General features: G+C 42.4%; 1 protein-coding gene across 1 annotated transcript in view; it reads left to right on the forward strand.

Moving 5' to 3' along the window:
- Window positions 1-24,144, forward strand: part of slc39a11 (solute carrier family 39, member 11) — a 135,162-nt gene that overhangs the window by 100,775 nt on the left and 10,243 nt on the right. Inside the window, exon 3 of the mRNA XM_080021928.1 lies at window positions 5,693-5,857. Within this exon, the coding sequence (XP_079878054.1) occupies window positions 5,693-5,857 (165 nt within the window). The remainder of the gene's footprint in view (window positions 1-5,692; window positions 5,858-24,144) is intronic.

The raw sequence follows: 24,144 nt of genomic DNA on the forward strand, positions 1-24,144 counted from the left end.
GGAAGATAGAAATTCATTAGCCAGATTGAGCCTTTGAAGCATGTGATTACATAAGTACAGCTGTGAGTGAGATGATGTGTGAACATGGTCCAAATGTGTGTACTGACTGTACAATGTTTCATTAATTGTTTATTTGTTGGGAATTCAGTTATGCCAATACTGGCATCAGATATTAGTCCCATATGATACAAAAACAGGGAGTTTTTGAGAGAATTTCCTGGATTCAAACACCAAAAGCATAGACTGAAGAACAAAAAGAGATCATTTGAAGCTTGGCGTTTGGGTTTACGCAACAATCTTGACAGGATAACAACTGGGAATTTTCTACATTTGGGACAGCAGGGATGAGTCCTGAGTGAAAACATCAGACAGTATGTAAAATTAAGAAACAAGGCCACCTTGCTGGAACACAAACGAGAGACCTGTCAATCAAGGCAACTAAAGCCCATTTCCCAAATGAAATCCATAACATTGCTGGATAAAAAATATCCGTCAAAGGCAGTAGGTAATCATTCCCATCTAGCCTCCTTTACGGAAAGGCTCCGTATTGAGTCTGTTCCCACTGGCATGACTGTTCCGGATACATTATGTCATGCTCACTCGAGAGGTGTCTAATATCATGCGAGACTAGGCAACAGAATCGTTTTTTAGTCCAGTACTGTTTTGTTTGTATAGGCCACATTTCTATTATATTTCTATTTTTATACTATTTATATTATACATTATTATATTGGGATTTTTTATTGCTGCTAAAAATTTGCTGCTGCTAAAATTGTGCACAATCTCTGCAGGCACTGCCACTTGCATTTAACTGCCACTTTAATTTAATCTTGCTTCGCTACCCATCTCCCTGCTCCACGGACTCTTCCCTCCACTGACTGGAAGGGACAGAGCCCCTGTTCCCAGATGCAATAACCCTTACCCAAAGTTATTAAATCAGTGTGATCATTTTCAACCTGTCCTACACTCTCTACCTCTGGAGATGAACGTTCTCCACCCGTTCTCCCTCTCCATGTCCGCTCGCTACTTCTCTGGCTCTGCACTGCGCTTGTGCCCAATGTCCCCGCACGACGCATTGCACCCTTAACTGTAAAAGACATCTAGTGTCTGATTGCATTTTTAAGAAGAAAATTTTTTTTATCCAAGAATATTAAGACCAATCATCGTGATTGGACGTGTTTCAGTTTCTCGTCTTTGCAGCCAGGCTCCACGGTTGGGATTGGACTCGCTGTTTTTCTAAGTGTTTTTTTTTTCTTCTCGAAAATAAATCATTTTTTAAATATTTATGATATATTTATAATATTAAAAGTTACACATTAAAAGTTGGGGGTGGTCTAGTGATCTAAAGGTTGCTGGTTCGATCCCAGGCTCCTCCTGCTAGCATGCTGTAGTGTACTTGAGCAAGACACTTAACCCCTAATTGCTCCTGATGGCTGCTTCCATCGGTGTTTGAACAGTTGTAAGTCGCTTTGGATAAAAGCGCCTGCAAAATGTAAATTAAAAATTTGAGTGTTCCATTAATTACTCATCTAATTATCCTGACTCACTCCCTATTCCCTCAGAGGACCAACCAACTACACACGCTTCTTAACATTATACTCTTCATTACAAACTTTGTTAGATGTCGGGCAAAGCACAAATATCGTCCAAGCCAGCTCTAGCAGAAAGGTTGTGTTCATTATATTGTGTTGGGACATTAACCAAACACACTGATGGTAATGTGATTAATGTGATCAGAATGGATGAAGCAACAGTCAGTGCAGCCTAAACTGCGCAGATTGCTGGGACAATACTGACCCCAGTCCCCTGTTTGATGGACGGGTGAGGCCTGGCCGGGGAAAGAAAACATCAGAGAATCGACACTGAAGTGCAGCCCCGTGCTCTGGGATAGAGAAAGATGGTCTCTCTCTCTCCGGGAATCCAAAGATCCCACTTGGGATTTCCCTGCTCCTGGCCCCATCGCATCCACTGATGTTACCTCCGCATCACCATGCTCCAATCAACACAGATCTCTCTACTGACCGTGAGCGTACTCCGCCAGCTTCCCTCATTAAAACGTCAAACCCTGGCCAATCCGTGCCCAAAATCTGGTAGAGCAACAGGCAGGAACTAACATGAATATCCCCCTGCGCACAGCGAATTCCCACTCTTGATGCCTCGTGATGACCGTAGTCTTGGAAGAAGTCGTGCAGGTAACTTATCATGGCGTTGCTGGCTATGGCATACCTTCATCCACCAAGTAGTTGACTTGCTGTGGTATTCCCTCACAGCAGACATCAAAAAGGCAACACTTTCAAGGAGTCAGGAAATACATTGGCCTGGCTGAAGCAGATCAGATGGATGATGAACCTGAAAAGAAAAATTTTTCCTTCTGGAAAGGTTTTTTCAACTTATTTGGCAGCCCATGGTAATTTTAGAAATGCGCGACAATGCGGGTTTTGCTGCAGTGGATTATAAATAAGTATTCTTTATAAATGCTATGATGGACAGGATTAATTTGGTCCTGGGCCCCTGGGTTACACTCTTTGAAGGCCCTCCCAATCCACCCCTATGTAATCCTACACACACGTCAAAGACTGTAGGTAAATGGAGAATTACAAAAAGAGCGCAGCAAAATCTAAATGCACCTGAGAAATCACTCAGATTGGTGAATCAAAATTCTAGATGATTTCCATCAACTTACAAATTCAACTAACAAAACACACACTCAAAACACTGTAACACAATGCCAGTCAACCCAAACCCAGTCAATCAACCAGTAGACCAATATGACCCTAGTTAACACACCAATAGGTCTAAATGACCCTAATCAACTAATTGATTTTCTTATACCCCAGTAAACCTGTACAGTTGGCTTTCATGATCTACCAAAAACATAGCCTAATTCACAGTATTCATAGCACCCCAACATAATAGCACAAAGACTAATGCAAAAGAATACAGCAAAATGTACTTACATTTTAGAAGTATTTTCTTTTGGATTTAGTGGCCACAAAATTCTTACTGAGACTTGTACAGTAAGTTCAGCTGGACAACATTGGCTCATTGGAAGAATCCACCAGCAACTGCCTGGAAGTAGCAGTAGCTGGATTGAAAAATAAACAGTTAGTTTAGTTAATGGTTAGTTTTTGGTTTTTTTTATATATCTCCCGGTCATGTTGTTCTTTTTGTTTCTATGATTTTCGCTTCTGCACTCCATTCTCGTACTTTCTTTACTCCAACAACATAATTCTCATTTCTCCCGGAGAAATTCTCCCACAGCTGTACGCAAATAACCCCAAAATCATGGTTGGTATCCCACCCAATTCGGCTACTTTTGATCACATTTGGCTGGGGGAATAAAAACTCTTTGCAGTGGACAGATAAAATTTGGACTGGTTTTGTTATAAATTGGCAGGTGTTTTTTATGTTTCTATCAATTTTTTTCTGCTATTCTACCCTCAAAAAAGCAATCAGAATGTTAAACAGATTGTCTGGGTTTTGGGCTAGAATTAATTTCCTGCCCAATACCCAGACAATCTGTTTAACATTATGGTTGCAGGCCAGAGGGTCAGCATGGAGTGTTTGATTGACAATTATTGTCAATCAAACACTCCATGATGACCCTCTGGCCTGCCCTGTTGCATTAGACAATTAGATTTTAATGTGTGATCAAGTTTATTGTATACGCATAACTAACATATATATATATATATATATATATATATAGTGTCAAAGTATTGTTTGAGGAAGAAAATTCGGGCCCCTGTGTGTGGAGGCCCCTGGCCTTCAGCCTAGGCAAGCCTGTGCATTAATCCGCCAGTGACAATGGATCTCAAAACACAGATTTTCTCCATTTCCTCTAAGCTGCAGCATAACCTCTTGAGCTTCCGGACAGAGCCATTTATCTGTGGTGACGATTTACCACCTAACCTCTTTTTGTCATTGAGAAGGGCCACTTTGCTCACTGTATTAATCAGATTGTTATTGAAAGCATCAACCATGTGATGTACTGAGCAACTAGGATAAATAGAGTCCAGTTCCCTTACAAACTCTGCGAACTTCGGTTCTGCTGTTGAATCTAGGAACCGTCTTTGAGTTACAGTTAATTCCATATTCCTGGTTACAATCAAATGAAAGCATCAAAGAAGATAAAATAGTGGTCAGAAAACTTTTTATTTGATAGTGTAACATTGTCAATGGTTAACCTTCTTGTCACAACCAGTTCAAGTGTGTAGCCTCAGTGAGATGTTGCGTTTGGTCCAAACTGTCCAGTAGGTCTATGAATCCCATGGCCTGAGGATCAGTCCTATTGTGTCTGTGGATGTTTAGATCACCATTCAATATTATTTGATTTTGAATTTTGCGTCTTGACATGCGTTGCATGACGCATAGTTGCATGCCTGATGGGGCTGGTGTGAATTAAAACATTGATGAACATGGCGGCGTATCTGAAGCGTCGACACAACACTGACACGGTGCTCTTGGTGTGAAATGGGGGTAATAACAGTCTGCCACAATAAGAGCGAAAGAGTCATCTGCCGTTTAGTCCTTTGACTGAATGATTTTTTAGTTTTCTCCCTCTGGGTGGGCCATCATCTGTCCTCATTCTCTCTTGTGTATCTGGTCAACAGTGCTCTCTGTGACCAGTTAATACTGATTTTGTAATGGTTTAAACCTGTTTTGCCGTTGTAAGGTTGTCTACTAGTGCTCGATTTAGAGTGAGATGGCCTTGCCCTTGGGCTTTGCTACTAGCTTGAGCCAGCAGTACTTACTGGCTTAGTTTTATAAAATGTTGGTTATAGTGTAATTTATAGACAATTCTTCATTTTGAGCCTGCCTAGCTGTGCAAGGTTTTGTCAGTTCACATTGGGAGGAGACATTGAGAGGTGTGTCATGAAGTTTTCAAAATCCTTCCAAAGTGACAATCAGCAATCTTCTGTAACAGTTAGGGCTGCCCCCTGAAAGTTGATGAGTCAAATCATCAGTCGACTGAGAATGGTCAAGTCAAGCAGTCGTTTTTTTTTTTGGAAAGTGCCTCTATTACACACGGTTTCGTTCCATACTGTTCCATATGCACTTGTTTCATACCAGAAGGAGACGGCGATCAAGGGCAACTCATTGCTGCTGCACGCATCACTAGTGCGTACATCGTCAGTACCGTCGGAGAGGGAGACAGGTGTGCAATTTGCGACCCGATTGCTTCCTCTCCGCGCCCCCCTTGAGCCGCCCCAGCCGAATAGTCAAATATTCGCATTGATTAGCCGACAACTGACAACAGTCAGGTACAGCCCAAGTAACAGTTGAGAGCAGTCCGCGCATCTTGCAAGGGTCATCCTTAGTCCACACACAACACTGTAGCTAGTGCTGGTTTAAAAATAAGCAGTTATCCTTTATAAACAGTTGGAAAATCAGTGTTATTGTTCTTAGATAGAGCCACTGTTTCTTCTTTAAGCGGTGCAGCCAGAAATAAGTGCTGAAATTGTCAAAAATATAAGCAAAGCAGAGTTTGCAGAGCAAGGCAAAACATGTCTGCTCTGCACGAAGGACAGCCTGATGATCTTTCTCAGGCTGTTTTCACAACAAATGTAATTGTTACAGCTTTAGGATTACTTATAGGACAAATTCATCAATACAAATAAGCACTGCCTCTAACAGCTTCTCACTGCAAGCCATTTTCAGAAATAGTAATTGTGTGAAATCTGTCATGCAGATAAGATAGAGAATGGGGAGGTGTACCAGAGGAAGAGGAACACCTACTCGGACAGCATCTTGGAGGAATCGCACAGCAGACAACAAGAAGCCACAGGGAGGAGTCTAAGCAGCTGGAGGCGCATCTTCCTCCTTATCCTGGCCATTACCATCCACAACATTCCGGGTGAGAATTGAGCTAATTAAAAAAACAAACAAACAAAACAAAAACACTTAAGTTTAGATTGACTCAAAAAATAAAATCATAGTCATGGTCTTGCATTTGTCTAATTGCTCTGTCTGAGATAAGATTAGGGATGTTTGTTCATATTACTTACAATTGTTCAATAACAATACCTTAAATGATAGTGTTACCATTATTCAATGCTGGCCTTAGGGTTAAAAGAGTTCATCAAACTTTGATAAAACCTGATCAAATGCACGGTTTGCAACCAACACACTATAAAGACTGAGAATACTGTGAGCTTCCTGTTTTCCAAAAGGAGATTTAACATATATTTTTAAGGCTTAAATGTTTGCACCATTGTACTGCAATGAGAAGTAGCAGCAGAGCACTGAGTCTCATACCTGTCATCGGCACTCGTTAAGTCTGAGCAGGTCAGAGATGTTTAGTGAGCCATTTTTTTCAAGTGTGTTTGATTTTATCACCACAAGATGTTGTATTTTGAGATATGTGACGACAAGTTCTGAGATTGGCGAAAAGCCGAAGCCATTAATAGCATGATAGGAAACCAGGGGGAGGAGGAGTAATCTACAGCTGTATGTGGAATACATAGAATGTATTGAGCATTAGGAATTTGCGTTGCACTTGATTATGATCAATTTAAGATTTTCCTCCAACTCTCAATCCATGCTGACAGCATTTCCCCATCTACTCTCTACTCCAACGTTCCTTCCTTTTTGCTTGCCGTCCTTTTTCTTTGTTTTGTTTTCTTTCTTTGTGTCCTTGTGTTGTCCAGTGTTTCCCACACATAGACTTTAGTTGTGCGGGCTGCCCAGGTATATTAACGGTGGCCACAGTATTTTTGGTGACCCATTTTAGCATTTTTTTTTATCCCTCCGAGAGAATAACTCCATCCGCGATGGATTAACTAGTGGACTCGTTCTCGGCTATTACATTAGACGACACAGACACGGCGCCCTGGTTCAGGTGGATTAGAAAGTGCTCCTAGTTTGTATCAGGTCAAGAGATAGCAGGAAGTGATGCTGCGATCACGGAAACTCAGAAAACTGTAATTTATGTTGGAAGTGATGCTGTGTTCACAGGAACTCAGAAAGCTGTAATTTGTGTCGGAAGTGATGCTGTCTTCCGCTGTAACTGGGAAAACTGTATTTGACGCCGGTAACCCCCCCCTGTTGTCTTTGCTCTCTCACACCGGCAGCTATACCACAGTTTGACTTTTTATTTGAATGTCATTAAAAATGAAACTGGAATATGGATGAGGATGGAAATTATTTTACTCAGTGCTGTAATACAACACTGTATACTGTATGTAATTTCCCATACATTATACATACATTTCCCTTACATTTTTTTTGTCACTGCACATATTGAGTGATATGTTAAAATATTTTATACACAAAAAGATGTCCACCAAGGATGATTCCGCTAAATGTTTACCTGAAGTCCTAGTGATTGAGTGAGTGAGAAAATAAAATTAAACAATGACTCCTCATCATGATTTGATTGATGAAAATGCTAAATATTTAATTAGGTCATGATGGAGCTGCTAGCAAAAATCATTTTGCGTGGCTTAAAGAACGGCCCACTTCATTTAAGAAAATTCTTAGAAGCTTGAATGATTTCTCCCAGCCAGACTTGACAGGATATCCATTTCCCATCAGGGTCACGCTAATGCAAGCCACCCTTTCATGGTGTGTAATAATTGTTTGCTCCAGGAAGTGGGAATGAGAAGTCAATCATGGACACGTGTTCTGTGTGATATGAGTACAGCAGTGAGAATATTGTAGAGTGCTCAACTGCTTCAACTTAAGTTGTATTGTGCAACGGTAATTTACTCGATGTGGTGCTAGTATCAGTTACGTACACCACTGCTGTATAGTGGGGAGACACCAATACACTGGACCTTCTAATACACCACAAAAGGGATACACCAAAGGACTTACAAAAGACAGTGTCACACTTTTGAAGGAACTTTTTAGTGCATACACTAAAGGATTTAGCAAGGACGGTGGGCACAGGGATCACACATCTTGAAATTCTAGCACACACTGTAGGATCAAGATCGAACATAATATAAAATCGACCTGATATTCTTACAAGAGTCCCAGAGTAGTCTGGGACTGAACATAATCGTTTCTGACATTAAAAGTGTCCTTAATAAATTTGCACAAAAAAGTAAATCAGTCAATATTAAGTGACATGGCCCTCCGTTTAGTTAGGTCAAAATAGGAAATAAACAAAATATTGAGTATATCCATTTCTGAGAAGAGGAGAGAAAAAAGAGATTTCCATTATTTGGAACAAGAGCTGGAACTGGACCACAGCCCATTTTTCGTACAGTACTTGTGATGTTGTTTGGCATCTCTGCCTGACACACCTCCAACAGTGCCCCTTGGTCAGCTGTGAGCTCATTGACTGGGTACCCCCAATCCTAAATGTTTTGCACTTTGTCCCGGTACATCTCCTGGTGGCGCAGGAGATGTCCCTGCATCTGGCCTTCAGTTGTGAAGCTCCTGTTTTTCCTCCTAAGCCACAGCTAAAAGCCACCCTTCTCTTCCTCTTCTGCCTTCCATAGTTGGGCTCTCATAACCCCCATGTCTCTACTGGGGCATAATGTTGATGTGCTGATGATCCTCGATTTCCTACCCCCACGGGATAGATGATGGACCTCCAGCAACCTCCCCGCACTCAGTAGCCAGCTGAGTACTTGGCCCTCTTCCTCTCATAGGCAGCTTCCACGCCCTCCTCCCATGCGCAGTACATAGCACAGTTTTGACAGCGGTGGACCATACTAATGTGTCAGGAGTGATGCTGTGACGATCTCTTGGAGGAACTGGAGTTGGTTGCCAAGGTTGACCCTCATCTCCCACTCTGTTCCGGGGGCAAGGTGTTGGAGTGTTGGAGCACCTTTGTTCCCCTCCTGCCTGTTGACATCCAACATGTCGGCCATCTTCCTCGAGACCTGGTTGTGTCACCACCTGTCTTCCTTGAGATAGCCTGCAGCCTTCCCATCCATCCTACTTGCTGTTGTAGAAGGAATTTCACAACACTTCATTGGCCACATACCCGGTGGTACAGTGTGAACTGGTATCACCACATTTGTACTTCCCCCGGAGATGGCTCTGTGGGAGGGGCCAGACTCTAATTGGTATGTGTCTGTCAGATGCAATCATTGAGTTAAATATTCCACTTATTCTTAGTTGAATAGTGAAACCCTTAGCTTGCTTCTGAGAAATGATCAGATCATGGCTGACTCGTAGAGTACAATTCAAAGTTGCTTTCCGTTCGTTCCCAGCCTTTGATTTTGTGACAATTGAAAACCCTGACTCACATAGGTATGTGGTGGTGAAGGGCAACATGAATTTCATTGCCCGTTTTGACAGATAGGGATATTCATTGGCAGCTAATATCCAAAACGAAGGTCAACTTGTGTGAATTGAAGCTGCTGTCAGCTGATAGCTTCATCAGTTAGTTTTCCAACACAGTGGACAGGGCCATATCTTCTGATGCAGGATCCACTGAGAATGGGTCCAAAAACCAAAGATTTCCATTCCAGGGGTCCTCTGGGAAGTAATCTGAAAACTTATTTGACAACTGAGAAAAATTCTGGTTGACAACATTGGACTTGTTGACATTAGGAGAAAGTTCCAAAGTTTCACTCTGGAGTGAGAACCTCTCCATTTGTTCCTCTTTTACTCCCCTGTTCCAAAGGCTGAGTTTATTCTTCAATTCCAAAAACACTGTGCAGTTTTGTCCTTGCCTTTTTATTACTTTAGGGAATTACTCATTGAATGGATTATTACAACATTTTCCGATTTGTTACCGCACAGTGCCAACATGAGGTCAGGTGAATTAAAGTTTACATCTTCAACTATACAAATATGTACCTCAACTCAAAGTTCTGCAAACTCACAATTCTGCAGATCCTGCAAATCCTATGCACCACCCAACGAAGCTGCAAGGAAGAACAGGATTCTGGAAACTGACAATTCCAATTATAAGAGGGCAATGGGCACCCACAGATGTGTGAAATAAATAACAACGGCAAACAACTTGTTTGTTCCTGCATGACTGAAGGCAAGGTTACTGAACACCAAGTCTCAACAACTCACCAAGTCTCAACTACTTGAGAAGGCCAAGGCATCCTAAAAAACAGAGAGGTGAAGAGGAATGTCAGGAGAGACAAAGGGTTTTTGTCAAAAATAAGGCAAGTATAGTCAAGAAAGTCGCAGGCTATGGAAATCTGGGCACAGTATACACCGACTTTGTGGCAAATGCACGAGCTTTTGGGAACTGTTGGGAACAAGAATGGCATCATAGCACATTGCAAGTAACCAGATGGGTCCAACACTTTCAGGGACTCCCTGATCCAGAACAAGGATCCAACATCACAATAACAGACCTCTTGGAAATCAACACCAGCTCACGTGACTTTGATGAGGTCAGAACCGCTATCGTAAACTTAGAGGGAGTCAAGGCATATGGCATAGATACCAGCGATGCTGAGATGTTGAAGGCCAACATTCCCACATCAAAAAATTGTTTGGATCAACCTCTTCCAAAACATCTGGAACTATCAACACCCACTTTTACATAAACTTTGTAAACTTCAGAAAGGCCTTTGACAGTGTTCACCAAAATTGACACCATGAAAAAATTGGAAGATAAATACAATTATAAAAACATTAATTATAGATCAATATAAAATTGTACAGGCTGTAGTCTGCATGCTTAATTCTAGTCCAGTCTTTGTCCTATAGGACACATTGTCCAAACCTATTTCCCACTGCACATTATCACACAAGTGATCCATAGGTCAACACAAAGATAATGAATTTATATTATGTCTATATTTACACCACAACTGAGAATATAGTTACAATTTTAACTGTCCATTGCAGGGGGAAACATATGGTAACAGACAGAAGGTTATTATTCTAAAATGTTATGTTGACTTCATAACGCCCCAGCCCTATCACATCCTATGAAAGTAAGCATGGTATTTCTCCCATGTATTTAGTAACCTTAAGGAAAGTTTTTAGTTTTAGTTCTATGGCAGTGGATTTACCGAGCTTAGTGGACCACAGAGGTGCTGCAGGCACAGATGAGGCTTTCCAATTCATAACAATACGTGTCCGTCCAAGCATAAGGGCAGTTTGGATCCAATCTGCATCAGAGGGAATCAAGTCACTAACACTATGGGGTTGCCCATTATGAAAAAGCCTGGAGTAAAAGGGATGTCCTGGCCTACAATTGTTTAAATATATTTGTGGATGGTTGAACAGAACCCCTGCACTGCAACCCCACAGCATGTAAACCAAAGTACCATCATTGCACCTTTTATAATCCAAGTATGATTCTGAAATTAATCTAAAAACTAGTGTTGAAATGAAAGCTTGAAAGTGAAATGTGAAATGAAAGTATTGAACTAAACCAAATCCAGATGTAGCATAGAGTTAAAGTCAAACCAACTTAAAAAAATAAAACTAAAGTAACGTTGTTAAACATACACCTATGCACATTCATAACCTCACAACAGTGTAACCCATGTTTTTCCACTAATAAACAACACATTACACTTGTTTTATTAAATCCACTCAAATCATTCAAACATACAGATCAAGCCTTTGTCTGAAAGTGTGCAACGCCTTGCTATCAATTTATCGTGAAGAAAATTTCCATACCAACAGTTTCTTAAGAAAATACACAGTTGGAAAAAGGCATGTTAAAATTAAACATTAAAAATAAAGTAAAAGTTCAAATAGTATTATATATATATTATAGTATAAAAAGTATCACAAATAGTAATATTAATTATTACATAGTCATACAAATAATGAAAGTAGTAGTTATAATGTTCTTGTAGCATGAATATAATAATTAACATAATTGTCCAGTGGATTGCAATAAAATGTGTAAACAGTCCACAAGTCCAGGGTGCAAGAAATACAATTCAGAGAAATTCAATTGCCCACATGCTCCACACTTCCATGCAGTCTGCAGTCTAGACAAAAGAAAATTGAGATGAGGACCCCTTCCAGCGTCACATAGGGGAGGAAGATGGAGCAACTTACTCCCATCTCGCCCCAGTGGCCAATCAGTTGTCATGTGCCTCTTGTCATGGAGAGCAGAAGCCCACTTCCATCCACCATGGCATGATGAAATAGATGTTGTATTATGTTGTCTTTTTTGTTCATTTAATACCACATGGTGCTTTATGCCTTTAACCGTGTAATAATACACATCCATCCCATGAGTAAGAGCCATTTGTTGAAATATTCAAACATTAAAAATTCTGGTAGAGAGTTAATTTGCCTCAGCCTAACTGATGCAAACTCACCTAATTCACATTTTATTCTTTGCAGCGTTTAAACATTGGCTTAAAATTCAAATAAAATATGGATGGAACCATACAGTACATATGATTGTAGTATCCAACAATTTTGCTCAATGATTGCGATGATTTCAAATAGGTCTGATCAGGCCATTATGTTATAAAAGATGGATAGATACAGTGGTGGCTGAAAATATTGCCACCCTTGCATTTCTTTTCAAATTACTCACCATTTCTTCCAGAAGATTGTGAAATGAAAACATATTTTGGTATCCACGTATGTACTTCTTTGGTTTGCAGAGAAAACAAAACCGACAGAAATCCAAAAATTGCATGGACAATATTATTGGCACCTTTTTAGTAGTTGCAAGAAATAATTAGATTTCAAGAAGTTGATTCATGTTGAACTCACCTGTGGTGGGTCACATATTCCTACAATCTAATACTCACTCATTCAACTAGTTAAAATGGAGCACTCATTTTGCTGTTTTGTGTCACTGCATGTACTACACTGAGCATGGAGAACATTTTTCAAAAAGCAGAGAATTGTCTGAGGAGGTCAGACAAGAAGATCGTAGCTAAGCATGGACAATCTCAAGGCTACAAGTCCATCTCCAGTGACCTTGATGTTCCTGTGTCCACCGTGTGCAATATGCACGTTGGACAGAAGTGTTAAGGCCAATGGTACCGTAGCATTATAACCACCTTGGAAATTGAAATTGCACTTGTTAAAAAGGGTATACATTTGTGTAGTGTTATATGGTTTATGAAAGTATTAAATGATTATATGAAATGACTTTTTTTCATGGGGCACCAATCCCAGCCAAGAGAAGTTTAAATTTGCCAAATTAACTATAATTAATCAGTCTGAAGTTTTTCTGATACATTTACCTGCATTTTTAAATAACACAAACAGACAAAATTATTTCTAATACATTGGAATTATTTTATCATGCTAAATAATTGAATGAATGAAATTAAGAAGTTATGTGAATCTTTCATCAAAATAATAAAAGCAAGGCAAACGCTAAGGGCAGTTAACTTCTCTAAAAGGGGAATTAATTAAATTCGACATCAACCCTTATCATGGAGCAGGTTGGAAGCTTTTGTCTTTCTGGTTGCTGAGTCAGTGGTAGAGAGTTTCCTCTGGTTGCCCCAAAGGGAAGCCAGATGTAGGCCGCGTTGTGTTCGCTGCGGCTGCTTGCTGAAATACTGGTTCATCTACTGGTGGTCTTGGCTGCGTCGTGTGCAAGTCCAGCTGTCGGTTGCTTGACCAGGATGGTTACAGGACAGATGAGGTTCTGGCCGCTGCCTGTGGGGAGGTGCGGCAGCTTCACTTCAAGGTGGCCATATCGCCTGGAAGTGGCTGATGTTCTGGAGAATAAGTCTTCAATTCTTTATCAAAAAGGCAGCAGTCGAGGTAGAGTTGAGTTCTCAGGTAGACTTTTATTACAAAGTAACAAAAGTTGAGGGGGTCTGCAGAACATCTGTTTTTCCAGGACCTGGCGCACATCTTTTTATATATTGGCTGCTCCTACTTCTGTTTGGAGTGGCCACTCGCTTTTTTTGTGTGGTCTGGTCCAGACCCTCCCCAGGGTTCAGTAGCTCTTCGGACCCTTCTTTCCAATCCTGTTTGGGACACCAATTTATGTCCTGGAGAATAAGACTTTAATTCCTTAGTAAAGAGTTCTCAGGTAGAATTTTATTACAAAGTAACAAAGGCTGTTTTTCAAGGACCCACAGTCCTGCCTACATCATTTTCTTATCTTCGCCTTCTCCTGTTTCCTGGATCCCCTCTTTTCTGGAGAATATTTGTGGCGGGGCAAAAATTTTACTTAACCGCCTTTTGCTACGGTGTTGATATACTATAACCATAGGGATATGTGCTGTCCACAGCTGCCTCTATTGTGGTGCCCTTTGTACAGAGATATATCCAGTACTAGTTAAAATTACACCATATATCCATCCTACGGGGCTAACCAAGCCCCACATACAAAACATATGCTAAGCAGTTTAGTGTATATCTCCTGTTGTGGGGGAGGAGACGGGAGCATGCTGTGAGGAGAGAATGGAGAATGCTGTGATCTCGTGAGGAGATGGAAGTGAGTACAGATCCAACATGGCGAACCCAGCTGAACAAACTAAATCACAGACAATCTGCTCCAACTCAGACAAATACAAAAAATGTGCTATGCACACTATGCAATAGTATAGTGTGACGGACTCGCCACCACACGCCACCCAAGCGGCATGTTCAGGGCCCTCTGACACAGACAACGGGTTGATAACACCAGTTTATTTTAGAGATGCGGCTAGGTGTAATTAGCCAGGAGCAGATGGAACATGTTATGACGGGGCTCCTCTCCTGAATGAGTGTGTGGAGGGGGTTTTACAACTGATGCTCGTTAGCCCAAGCAGAGATCAAAAATGAAAATAAATGCTTAAAACAGACTCTGACCTATTACTATACCTGTTACTATACCTAAAAATATGGACTCTGACCCAGGATTCCTATACCTTAAACAAATAAAACACCGGACTCTGAGACAGGGTTCCATACCTTATACTAATAAATGTCCAAAAAAATGTAACAGGTCCCCTTCCAGAGGACCTGAGTTCCCCGGAGCAGCACAGTCGACCAGTCTCCTTCCACCATGGCGCCGACTCCCTTCTGGAGCGTGGGGCCTCGGGCTGCTGCACTGACTCGTGACGGCATGGCCAGACTTGGCTGCTGTGGGTGCTGCTTAGAGGGGTAGCCTGGCTGCTGGATGGTCCTGGCGATGCCTGCTGTGCGGTGAAGCTAGCTGCCAGTGGTTACCTGTGGTGGTTGCTGCGCTGCTTCTCCCCCATGCTCCGCCAGACCCCCTAGGTGCTGCTGCTACCAGTTTGGAGAGGGTTGGTGCTGGGGCCTCCTGTTGGACTGCTGGTGGCTCTAGGGCGTCTTCGGACAGCCCTTTTGTGTGCCTTTTCCGTGCCGGAATGTCCCTGCTCAGGTTCAGGGCCCTCCAGCAAAGAGACACAGACAACGGGGGGTTGATAACACCAGTTTATTGTAGAGATGCAGCTAGGTGGAATTAGCCAGGAGCAGATGGAACATGTCATGACAGGACTCCTCTCCTGAATGAGTGTGTGGATGGGGTTTTTAAATCTGATGCGCGTTAGCCCAACCAACGAGCATCAGGTGTGGCTACTCAAACCCTCCCAACCACCACACCTATGTTTTGTTTATTCAGCATTTAAAACAAGTGTGAAATCGATAAGTGCCTCTTGAAGAAAATTTAAAGAAAGATTATCAATAGTCAATTGTATGGAATCAACCCAACAATAAGATTGTGTCATCTGCATACAGATGGATGCTACAGGTATTCAAGAACAGAATAATTTATATTAATTGTGAAAATGGCCGGTCCTAAAATCAAACCTTGAGGGACACTTTTTGTGATAAAAAAAAATGCAGATTGAACATTACCTGTTTTCACACACTGCTGTCTATATCTATAGTTTTGTAACCATCTATAACCACATAGGATCACATCCAATACTTAGCAGTCCATGTAAGAGCAGAGAATGTAGACTAAATAACTGTATCAAACGCTTTTGATAGGTCAATGAACAGAGCAGTCTGAACATAATCATTTGTTATGCTACAGCATTATTCTGAAATTGATTAAATTATTTTTTCCTCATCGGTCGACACAATCAATCTACACACACACATATATTGTATATATATTGATTGTGTCAATTCATGAGGAAAAAATTATTTAATCAATTTCAAAATAATGCTGTAGCATAACAAAATATAATGTTCACACCCCTTTAAAAAGTTGAGTGATATATATACAGTATATATACATAAATATAGCCCTATTTGGTAAAAGCCATCCAAGCACTATGATGAAACTGGCTCTCATGAGGACCGCCACAGGAAAGGAACACCCAGAGTTACCTCTGTTGCAGAGGATACGCTTTTTAGAGGTACCGGCCTCACCAATTAATTGCACCTCAGATTACAGCCCAAATGAACACCTCACATAATTCAAGTAACAGATACATCTCAACATAAACTATTCAGATGAGACTGCGTGAATCAGGCCCTGTTGAAGGACGCTAAACGGACATACAGAGACACAGTGGAGCGACAGATGGTTCAACGGGACCCCAGATGCTTGTGGCAGGTGCTGCAGACTAGACTGCCCCCATCCACGACTGTGGACACATCCCTAGCCAACGAACTGAATTCCTTTTATGCACTGGTTGAGGCTGGAAACCACACCGCTAGCTCGCCGGCTAATTGGATTTACACCGCTGGGGATGAGCGCCTACTCTCAGTGTCTTAGCATGACGTCAGGAAGGCTCTGATGCGTGTGAACACCACGAAAGCTGGCGGCCAGGATGCCATATCTGGGAGAGTACTTAATACCTGTGCTAACCAGCTAGCCCCTGAGCTCACTCAGATATTCAATGCTTCCTTGGCTGAGTCGGTGGTCCTGTCCTGCTTCACGTTGAAGTGCTTCGAGAGGCTGATTAAGGATTAGATCATTGCCTCCCTCCTCCGCATCATTGACCCGCTGCAGTTTGCGTACCGGCTGAATAGATCCACGGACGACGCGGTCTCCCAGGTACTGCATACCACGCTCTCACACCTTGATGGCTGGAAAGGGGGCTATGTGAGATTGCTGTTCATCGACTACAGTTCAGCTTTCAATACCATAGTCCCCACCAGACTGGCTGTCAAGCTGTGGAAGCTAGGACTGAATACTATATGCTGTGTACCTGGATCCTGGACTTCCTCACAGCCAGGCCCCATGTGGTTAGGGTGGGGAGGCACACGTCCAGCTCCCTCACCCTGGACACAGGATCCTCCGCAGGGCTGCGTCCTCAGCCCCCTACTGTACTCCTTGTACACACATGACCTTGTGGCCAGGTCCAGCTCCAACACCATCATCAAGTTTGCTGATGACACCATCGTGGTGGGCCTGATCACCAACATGACGAGAAGGCCTACCGCGAAGAGGTGGCTGATCTGTCACTCTGGTGCCAGGGCAACACCCTCTTCTTGAACATCAGCAAAACTAAGGAGCTCATTGTGGACTTTAGGAGGATTACAACCAGGGACGCATGCACCGCTGGTGATTAATGGGACTTCTGTTGACAGGGTGAGCAGCTTCAAGTACCTGGGAGTCCACATCACAGAGGACTTAACATGGACTTTACACACAGACACTCTGGTGAGAAAGGCGAGGCAGCGTCTATACCACCTCAGGCAGCTGAAGAAATTCAGTGAGGATCCTCAAGTCCTTCTACTCTAGAGCAGTGGAGAGCATCCTGACAGGAAACATCTTGCCTGGTTTGGGAACTGTACTGCTCGGGACAGGTGGGCTCTGCAGAGGGTGGTGCGTTCAGCCCAACGTACCACTGGAACTACCCCCCCCGCCCCCCATAATAATCTATTCCTCTTATTTCTATTTTGCATCCCCGTTCTGTATATTACCTTTTATGTTGTTTTATTATATTTATTAACTGAATTACGTTTTAGGAATCAGTTAGTTAATTACTTAATTTACTAAGCCATGTGTCCTTGTACTTATTAGTTCAGTTATCTTAGTTAGTTAGTTAATTACTTAGCTATTGTGTTTTTGTAGTTATTGTGCATAATCTCCAGGTGCATTGCAATTACATTTCACTACATACAGTATATGTATGCCCGTATATATAAGTATGAAGATAAATAAACATCTTGAATCTTGAATCCCATCTGGTTTGTGGTTAGTGGGACCATCATTTGTTTTTCAACAGGACAAACACACCTCCAGGCTGTGTAAGGGACCGTAATTGACCAAGAAGGAGAGTGATAGAGTGCTGCATCAGATTACCTGGCCCAAATCACATGACCTAAACCCAATCAAGACAATTTGAGATGACTCGGACCGCAGAGTGAAGGAAAAGCTGCCAACAAGTACTCAAAGAGTGCAAAGAGTGTGCAAAGCTGTCATCAAGGTAAAGGGTGGCTACTTTGAAAAATCTAAAATAAGAAAAATATTTTGATTTGTTTCACTTTTCTGGTTACTCAATAATTCCATGTTATTTCATAGTTTTGATGTCACTTCACTATTGTTCAACAATGTAGAACATAGTAAAATAGGTTTGGCTATTTCAGCCACACCCATTACTAACAGTTGCATAAAATTAAACATACATGCGTGCAATGCATCCAAGCAATCTCCTTCGACACACTTGCCCTAGTTAGGTCATGCTAAACAACTCAATGACTTTCAATGTGGCACTTTCATAGTATGCCACCTTTCCAACAAATCAGTTCATTAAATGTCTGCCTTTGTAGAACAGCCCCAGTCAAAGGCAAGTTCTCTTATTGTGAAGTGGAAGTGTCTAGGAGCAACAACAGCTCACCCACGAAGCAGTAGGTCGCACAAGCTTAAGGGTTTCTATGGCCGAGCACCTGCACACAAGCCTAAGATCCCCATGGGCAATGCCAAGTGTTGGCTGGAGTGGTGTTAAGCCAATGATCTCTGGAGCAGTGTCTCATTGATGCTCTTGTGTCTGTATGGGAGCGAATCCTTGCAGCCACGTTGCAAAATCTGGTGGAAAGCCTTCCAAGAAGAGTGGAGACTGTTAAAGCAGCAAAGAGGGGACCAACTCCATACTGTATTTATTCTCATGGCTTTGAAATTAAATGTTCAACAAGCACATACAGTATGGGTGTGGTGTTTGGGTGTCCACATGCCTTTGGCCATGTAGTGTATACTGTATATGTATGACAAATATAAAGAAAAAACAACATAAAGTGTCTTATGCTGGAACTACACCAGCCCTGTTGGCCCAGAGTATGGGTTTAGGGCAGAGTGCTTTGAGGGCAAACTTCCTGTTGAATCCATGTTAATCCACTTTAGGTGTTACACTGCCCACGTATGCCATGTGGCATTTCTCTATTTCTTATTTCATCACGAAGCTATGCAAGCGTTTTCCATAGGAACACTCGATAAAACTACATAGAATTGTTTTTATAAAGGGGGCAATCAATTCAAATGTGTTTTATAGGAGCCTTCATTGTACCAGAGACCTAGGCTGCTAGACTGGACCTAGACTGCTGTCCAATTTGCTTATTGATCAAGACCCGTTTTAAATACAAATAAACACTACAAACATATCCCACTGACCAATTTCAACAATTACAGTTAGCAGGTATTTCATATTTTAATTACCGTATTTTCGCGACTATAAGGCGCATATAAACGTCTTTTTTTTTCCTCAAAATGTGCGGCGCGCCCTATAGTGCGGTGCGCCCTATGTGTGTTGTTACTGCGGACGTTGTTGAGACCACCATGAGAACGTTAAAGGGGGAAGTGTGGGCGTGGATTGTGTATAAAAGAACAGGTATGTGCTTTATGCAGAACATTGTTGTCTTAACAACCCTTAAAATGGCAAAGAGACACGCCTATGAAGCACAGTTTAAACTGAAGGCTATCAGCTACGCAGAGGAACATGGAAATCGAGCAGCCGCGAGAGAATTCAAGATTAATGAATCGATGGTTCGCAAGTGGAGGAAGATGGAAAACGAACTCCGACAGGTGAAGAAGACGCAGCTGAGTTTCCGCGGACATAAGGCGAGGTGGCCCGAGTTGGAGGAAAGACTCGAGCGGTGGATCATCGAGCAAAGAACGAGTGGGGCGAGCGTTTCGACGGTCACTGTTCGACTAAAAGCAGTAACGCTAGCGGAAGAAATGAAAATTGAACATTTTCAAGGAGGTCCGTCGTGGTGCTATCGTTTTATGAAACGGTGCCATTTTTCCATCCGGACCAGGACTACAGTAGCGCAGCAACGTCCGGCGGATTATAATGAAAAGCTGGCGAGCTTCCACTCCTACTGCAGCAAACACATCGCCGACAAACGCATCCAGCCAAGCCACATCACCAACATGGACGAGGTGCCGCTCACTTTCGACATCCCGGTGAATCACACGGTGGAGAAGAAGGGGACCAGCACGGTAGCGATACGCACAACGGGGTATGAAAAGGCGTCGTTTACTGTTGTGCTTGGCTGCCACGCAAATGGACAGAAACTGCCGCCTATGGTGATTTTTAAGAGAAAGACTTTGCCTAAAGAGACTTTTCCAGCTGGAGTCGTTATTAAGGCAAATGAAAAGGGCTGGATGGATGAGGAGATGATGAAAGAGTGGCTGAGGGAGGTGTATGTAAGGAGACCAGGTGGTTTTTTCCACGCATCACCATCGCTGTTAATCTGTGACTCCATGCGTGCCCATCTCACAGCCGATGTGAAAAACAAGGTGAAACAAATGAACGCTGTGCTTGCTGTTATTCCGGGAGGTCTGACAAAGGAACTTCAACCGCTCGACATCGGTGTGAAGCGGCCGTTCAAAGTAAGGCTGCGAGCGGCGTGGGAGCGATGGATGACCGACGGAGACCACAGTTTCACGAAAAGTGGAAGGCAGCGCCGGGCAAGTTACGCCACAGTTTGCGGATGGATTGTAGATGCTTGGGCTAACGTGTCTGCTGGCACTGTTGTTCGAGCTTTCGCAAAAGCCGGCATCATTTCCGAGGAGCCGCACGGCACGGAAAGTGACTCTGACAGCGAAGAAGGGGAAACTGGCATGTCTGATTTAGCGCAGCGGTTTAATTCAGAAACAGAGGATGATGACTTCGATGGGTTTGATTAATACTTTGTAATAAATACATAAATAAAGCACAAACATACTCAGTTTTGCCCCCGCTCTATTTTTAAATACGCAGTAGAGGTATTTAAACGTAGTAGAGGATATGTACCGGTATATAAAACCCGCGCCCTATAATCCGGTGCGCCTTATGTGTGTGTTAAATACAGTAATGGCACACATAACTGAGACTGCGCCTTTTAGTACGGTGCGCCTTATGGTCGTGAAAATACGGTATATTAAAAGTAATTAATTGCAGACTACTATAAAAATTGTTTCATACCTTTTGACTAGATAACTGCAAGCCTTTTTTTTAACATAAAGTGTATCAACATGTAATTATATATTTTTTAAACAAGTAATAAGCAGAAATCACAGATTTTTTTTCACACAATAACTAATAAAAGCATTTCTGGTATTTCAGACAAAACACAAACTATGTGTTAAAAAATATTTAAATCGCTGTTGTTTTCAATACTGGGACTCTTCACCATGTAGCAGGTAAGAAACCACGCTCCGCAACATGCTGCGCCAAAACGCCTAGTGTAGTTCCAGCCCGGGGACCAGGTGATGAGTGTCCATCGCTGGTCAGACGATGATGTGTGCATGTTTTTGGTGGGGGACCTTACTGACGTTAGGTGGAGGAAACCCCATGTGAGCACGGGGAGAACATGCAAACTCCACACAGAAAGGCTCCTATTTGGGAGATAACCCGCCGGAGCACGGTGCCAACAGCGTCCCCGGCGGGAATCGAACCCAGGACCTTCTTGCTGTGAGGCAGCAGTGCAATGCACTTTTTGCTGTGACTTCCCTCTAAGGCACGTGTTAAACTTAAGGCCCGGCACATAATTTTATGTGGACTGTGAGAGCTTAAAAAGCATATGATTTTCTTAAAATAAAAGTCTATGCTGCTTTACAGCGTACAATGACCATAAACCACATCTCCCACAATGCATCTCGAGTTTGTGACCTGGGAAATGGCAGCATCCTGCAGCTAGATTGCAGTGTTTCCATATCGGTTTTTAACTACAGTGTTTTTCTAACAAGTGATTGAGTTCCAAAAGATCTACAAATTATCCCAAAATGTCCAACAAGAGAAAAATTGATGCAGAGGGAATAATGAAAGATGGGAACGTGAATACATGTTTGTGCTTCAAGGAGAAAAACTGTATTCTGTGTTACGAGGCAGTGTCTGTGATGAACGAATACAATTTATGTCTGCATTTTGACACCAAACACGGAGCCAAGTATGCTAAATTTAGCCTCCAAGAAAAACATCAAATTGTCCAAGCATTAAAAGGCAGACTGCAATCGCAGCAGAATATAGTTTACAAAAGCTACAGCCAAAAATGATGCAGTGAAAGCTAGCTTTATTGTTGCTGAAGCAATTCCCCGAGCTTCCAAGTGTTAATAAGAGGGTGCATTTTTGAAGTGGTGCATGCTAAAGGTTAAGGAACTAGCAGGCAATCTGACAACACAGCTGGCCGAAGAGACACACAGTTAACTGGATTTTCCATTACATTTACATTTTACATTTTGTCATTTAGCAGACGATTTTATCCAAAGCGACTTACAAGGGAGAATAACATTCAAGCTACATTGCGACAGAGACATTAGTGTAACAATAAATACTGCTAAGTAGTGCTAAGTAATGTAGGTTAGGAGAGGAGGTACTCACTGAAGAGCTGGGTCTTCAAGTGCTTCTTAAAGACAGAGAGGGAGGTCCCTGCTCTGGTCATTTTTGGCAGCTCGTTCCACCAACGTGGAACTACAAATGAGAATAGCCTGGATTGCCGTGGCTGTATGGCCGGCAGAGCCAGGCGATGCTCATTTGACGAGCGCAGCATCCGGGGGGCAACATGTGCTCTTACAAGAGCATTTAAGTAGGTGGGAGCATTCCCAGCAATCACTCTGTAGGCCAGCATAAGAGACTTGAACTTGATGCGAGCGGCTACAGGTAACCAGTGGAGCTCGATGAGCAGCGGAGTGACATGTGCCCTCTTTGGCTGGTTGAACACCAGTCGCGCCGCCGCATTCTGTATCATCTGTAGTGGCTTCACCGCACAGGCCGGCAAGCCTGTTAAGAGGGCGTTGCAGTAGTCGAGACGGGACATCACCAAGGTTCGTACCAGCAGTTGAGTGGCATATTGGGTCAGGTACGGCCTGACTTTTCGGATGTTGAATAGTGCGAAGCGGCAGGACCGGGAGACGGCGGCAACATGGTCCGAGAATGTCAGTTGGTCATCAATAATGACACCAAGATTCCTTGCAGCCTTGGTAGGAACAAGAGATAGAGAGTCGATTTTAATATCAATGTTGTGATAAATACCTTGTTTGGCCGGGAAGACCAGCAGTTCCGTTTTCGCCAGATTTAGTTGAAGATGATAATCCTTCATCCATGTGGATATGTCAGCGAGACAATCTGAGATCCGCGTTGAGACAGTGGGGTCGTCGGGCGGGAAGGACTTAGCTGTTGATACAGCACATCTATCCATTTTTATAAGAGGCGTGAAGCCAGACTTCACTGTCAGTGAGGAGCTCTTGGATGTAGTTGCCATGCATGGACAACGACGGGGAGCGACATTTTTGACGCGGTGGAGAGGTCCGTAAGTAAAACTAAATTTTCCTGGGAAAAGATGGCGGGGCTGACTACCGATGGCGCACCTGCAATGTATGCATCACCTCATCAACTTCACCCAGAACTTGACCAATATAGGTATGGGTCCGTGAGACAACCCTTATTGTTATTTTGAGTTAATTACATATACTACTTTGTATGTGTAGCAATGTATTCAGTGTGTTTACAGGTGTATGTGTTCATGCAGCCAAATGTTTACTTTAATCAAAACCATCTTTCATTAGCTGGATGTATGCCCTCTGCAAGGCCGTCTGCAGCCATTTGTTTTTGTAAAATGCCACATCTGTCACACGTTCTTAGCTGCTCACAATTATTTGTTGTACCATATTTCTGCCCCTCTCAACAGTGACAGAAAAGTTTTTAACAAAGTTGATGTATTAACTTGTGTTTGATGATATTTGTCTGTGTTATTCACTTGAAAAGTTTGATCTTTGATTGTAATGTGGGTTTCTTAACATGATACATTAAAGAGATTTATGTTATAATAACACAGTGCAATGTGCTTACATATATTTTTACATTTACTAAACTGTTATCATTATTTATTTTGTTTATTTATTTATTTATTTATTCTAATTATTTATTCAACTGTTCTTGCTGACAGTTT

This window comes from Zeus faber, assembly GCF_960531495.2.
Source record: "Zeus faber genome assembly, chromosome: 20".
Lineage (NCBI taxonomy): Eukaryota > Metazoa > Chordata > Actinopteri > Zeiformes > Zeidae > Zeus > Zeus faber.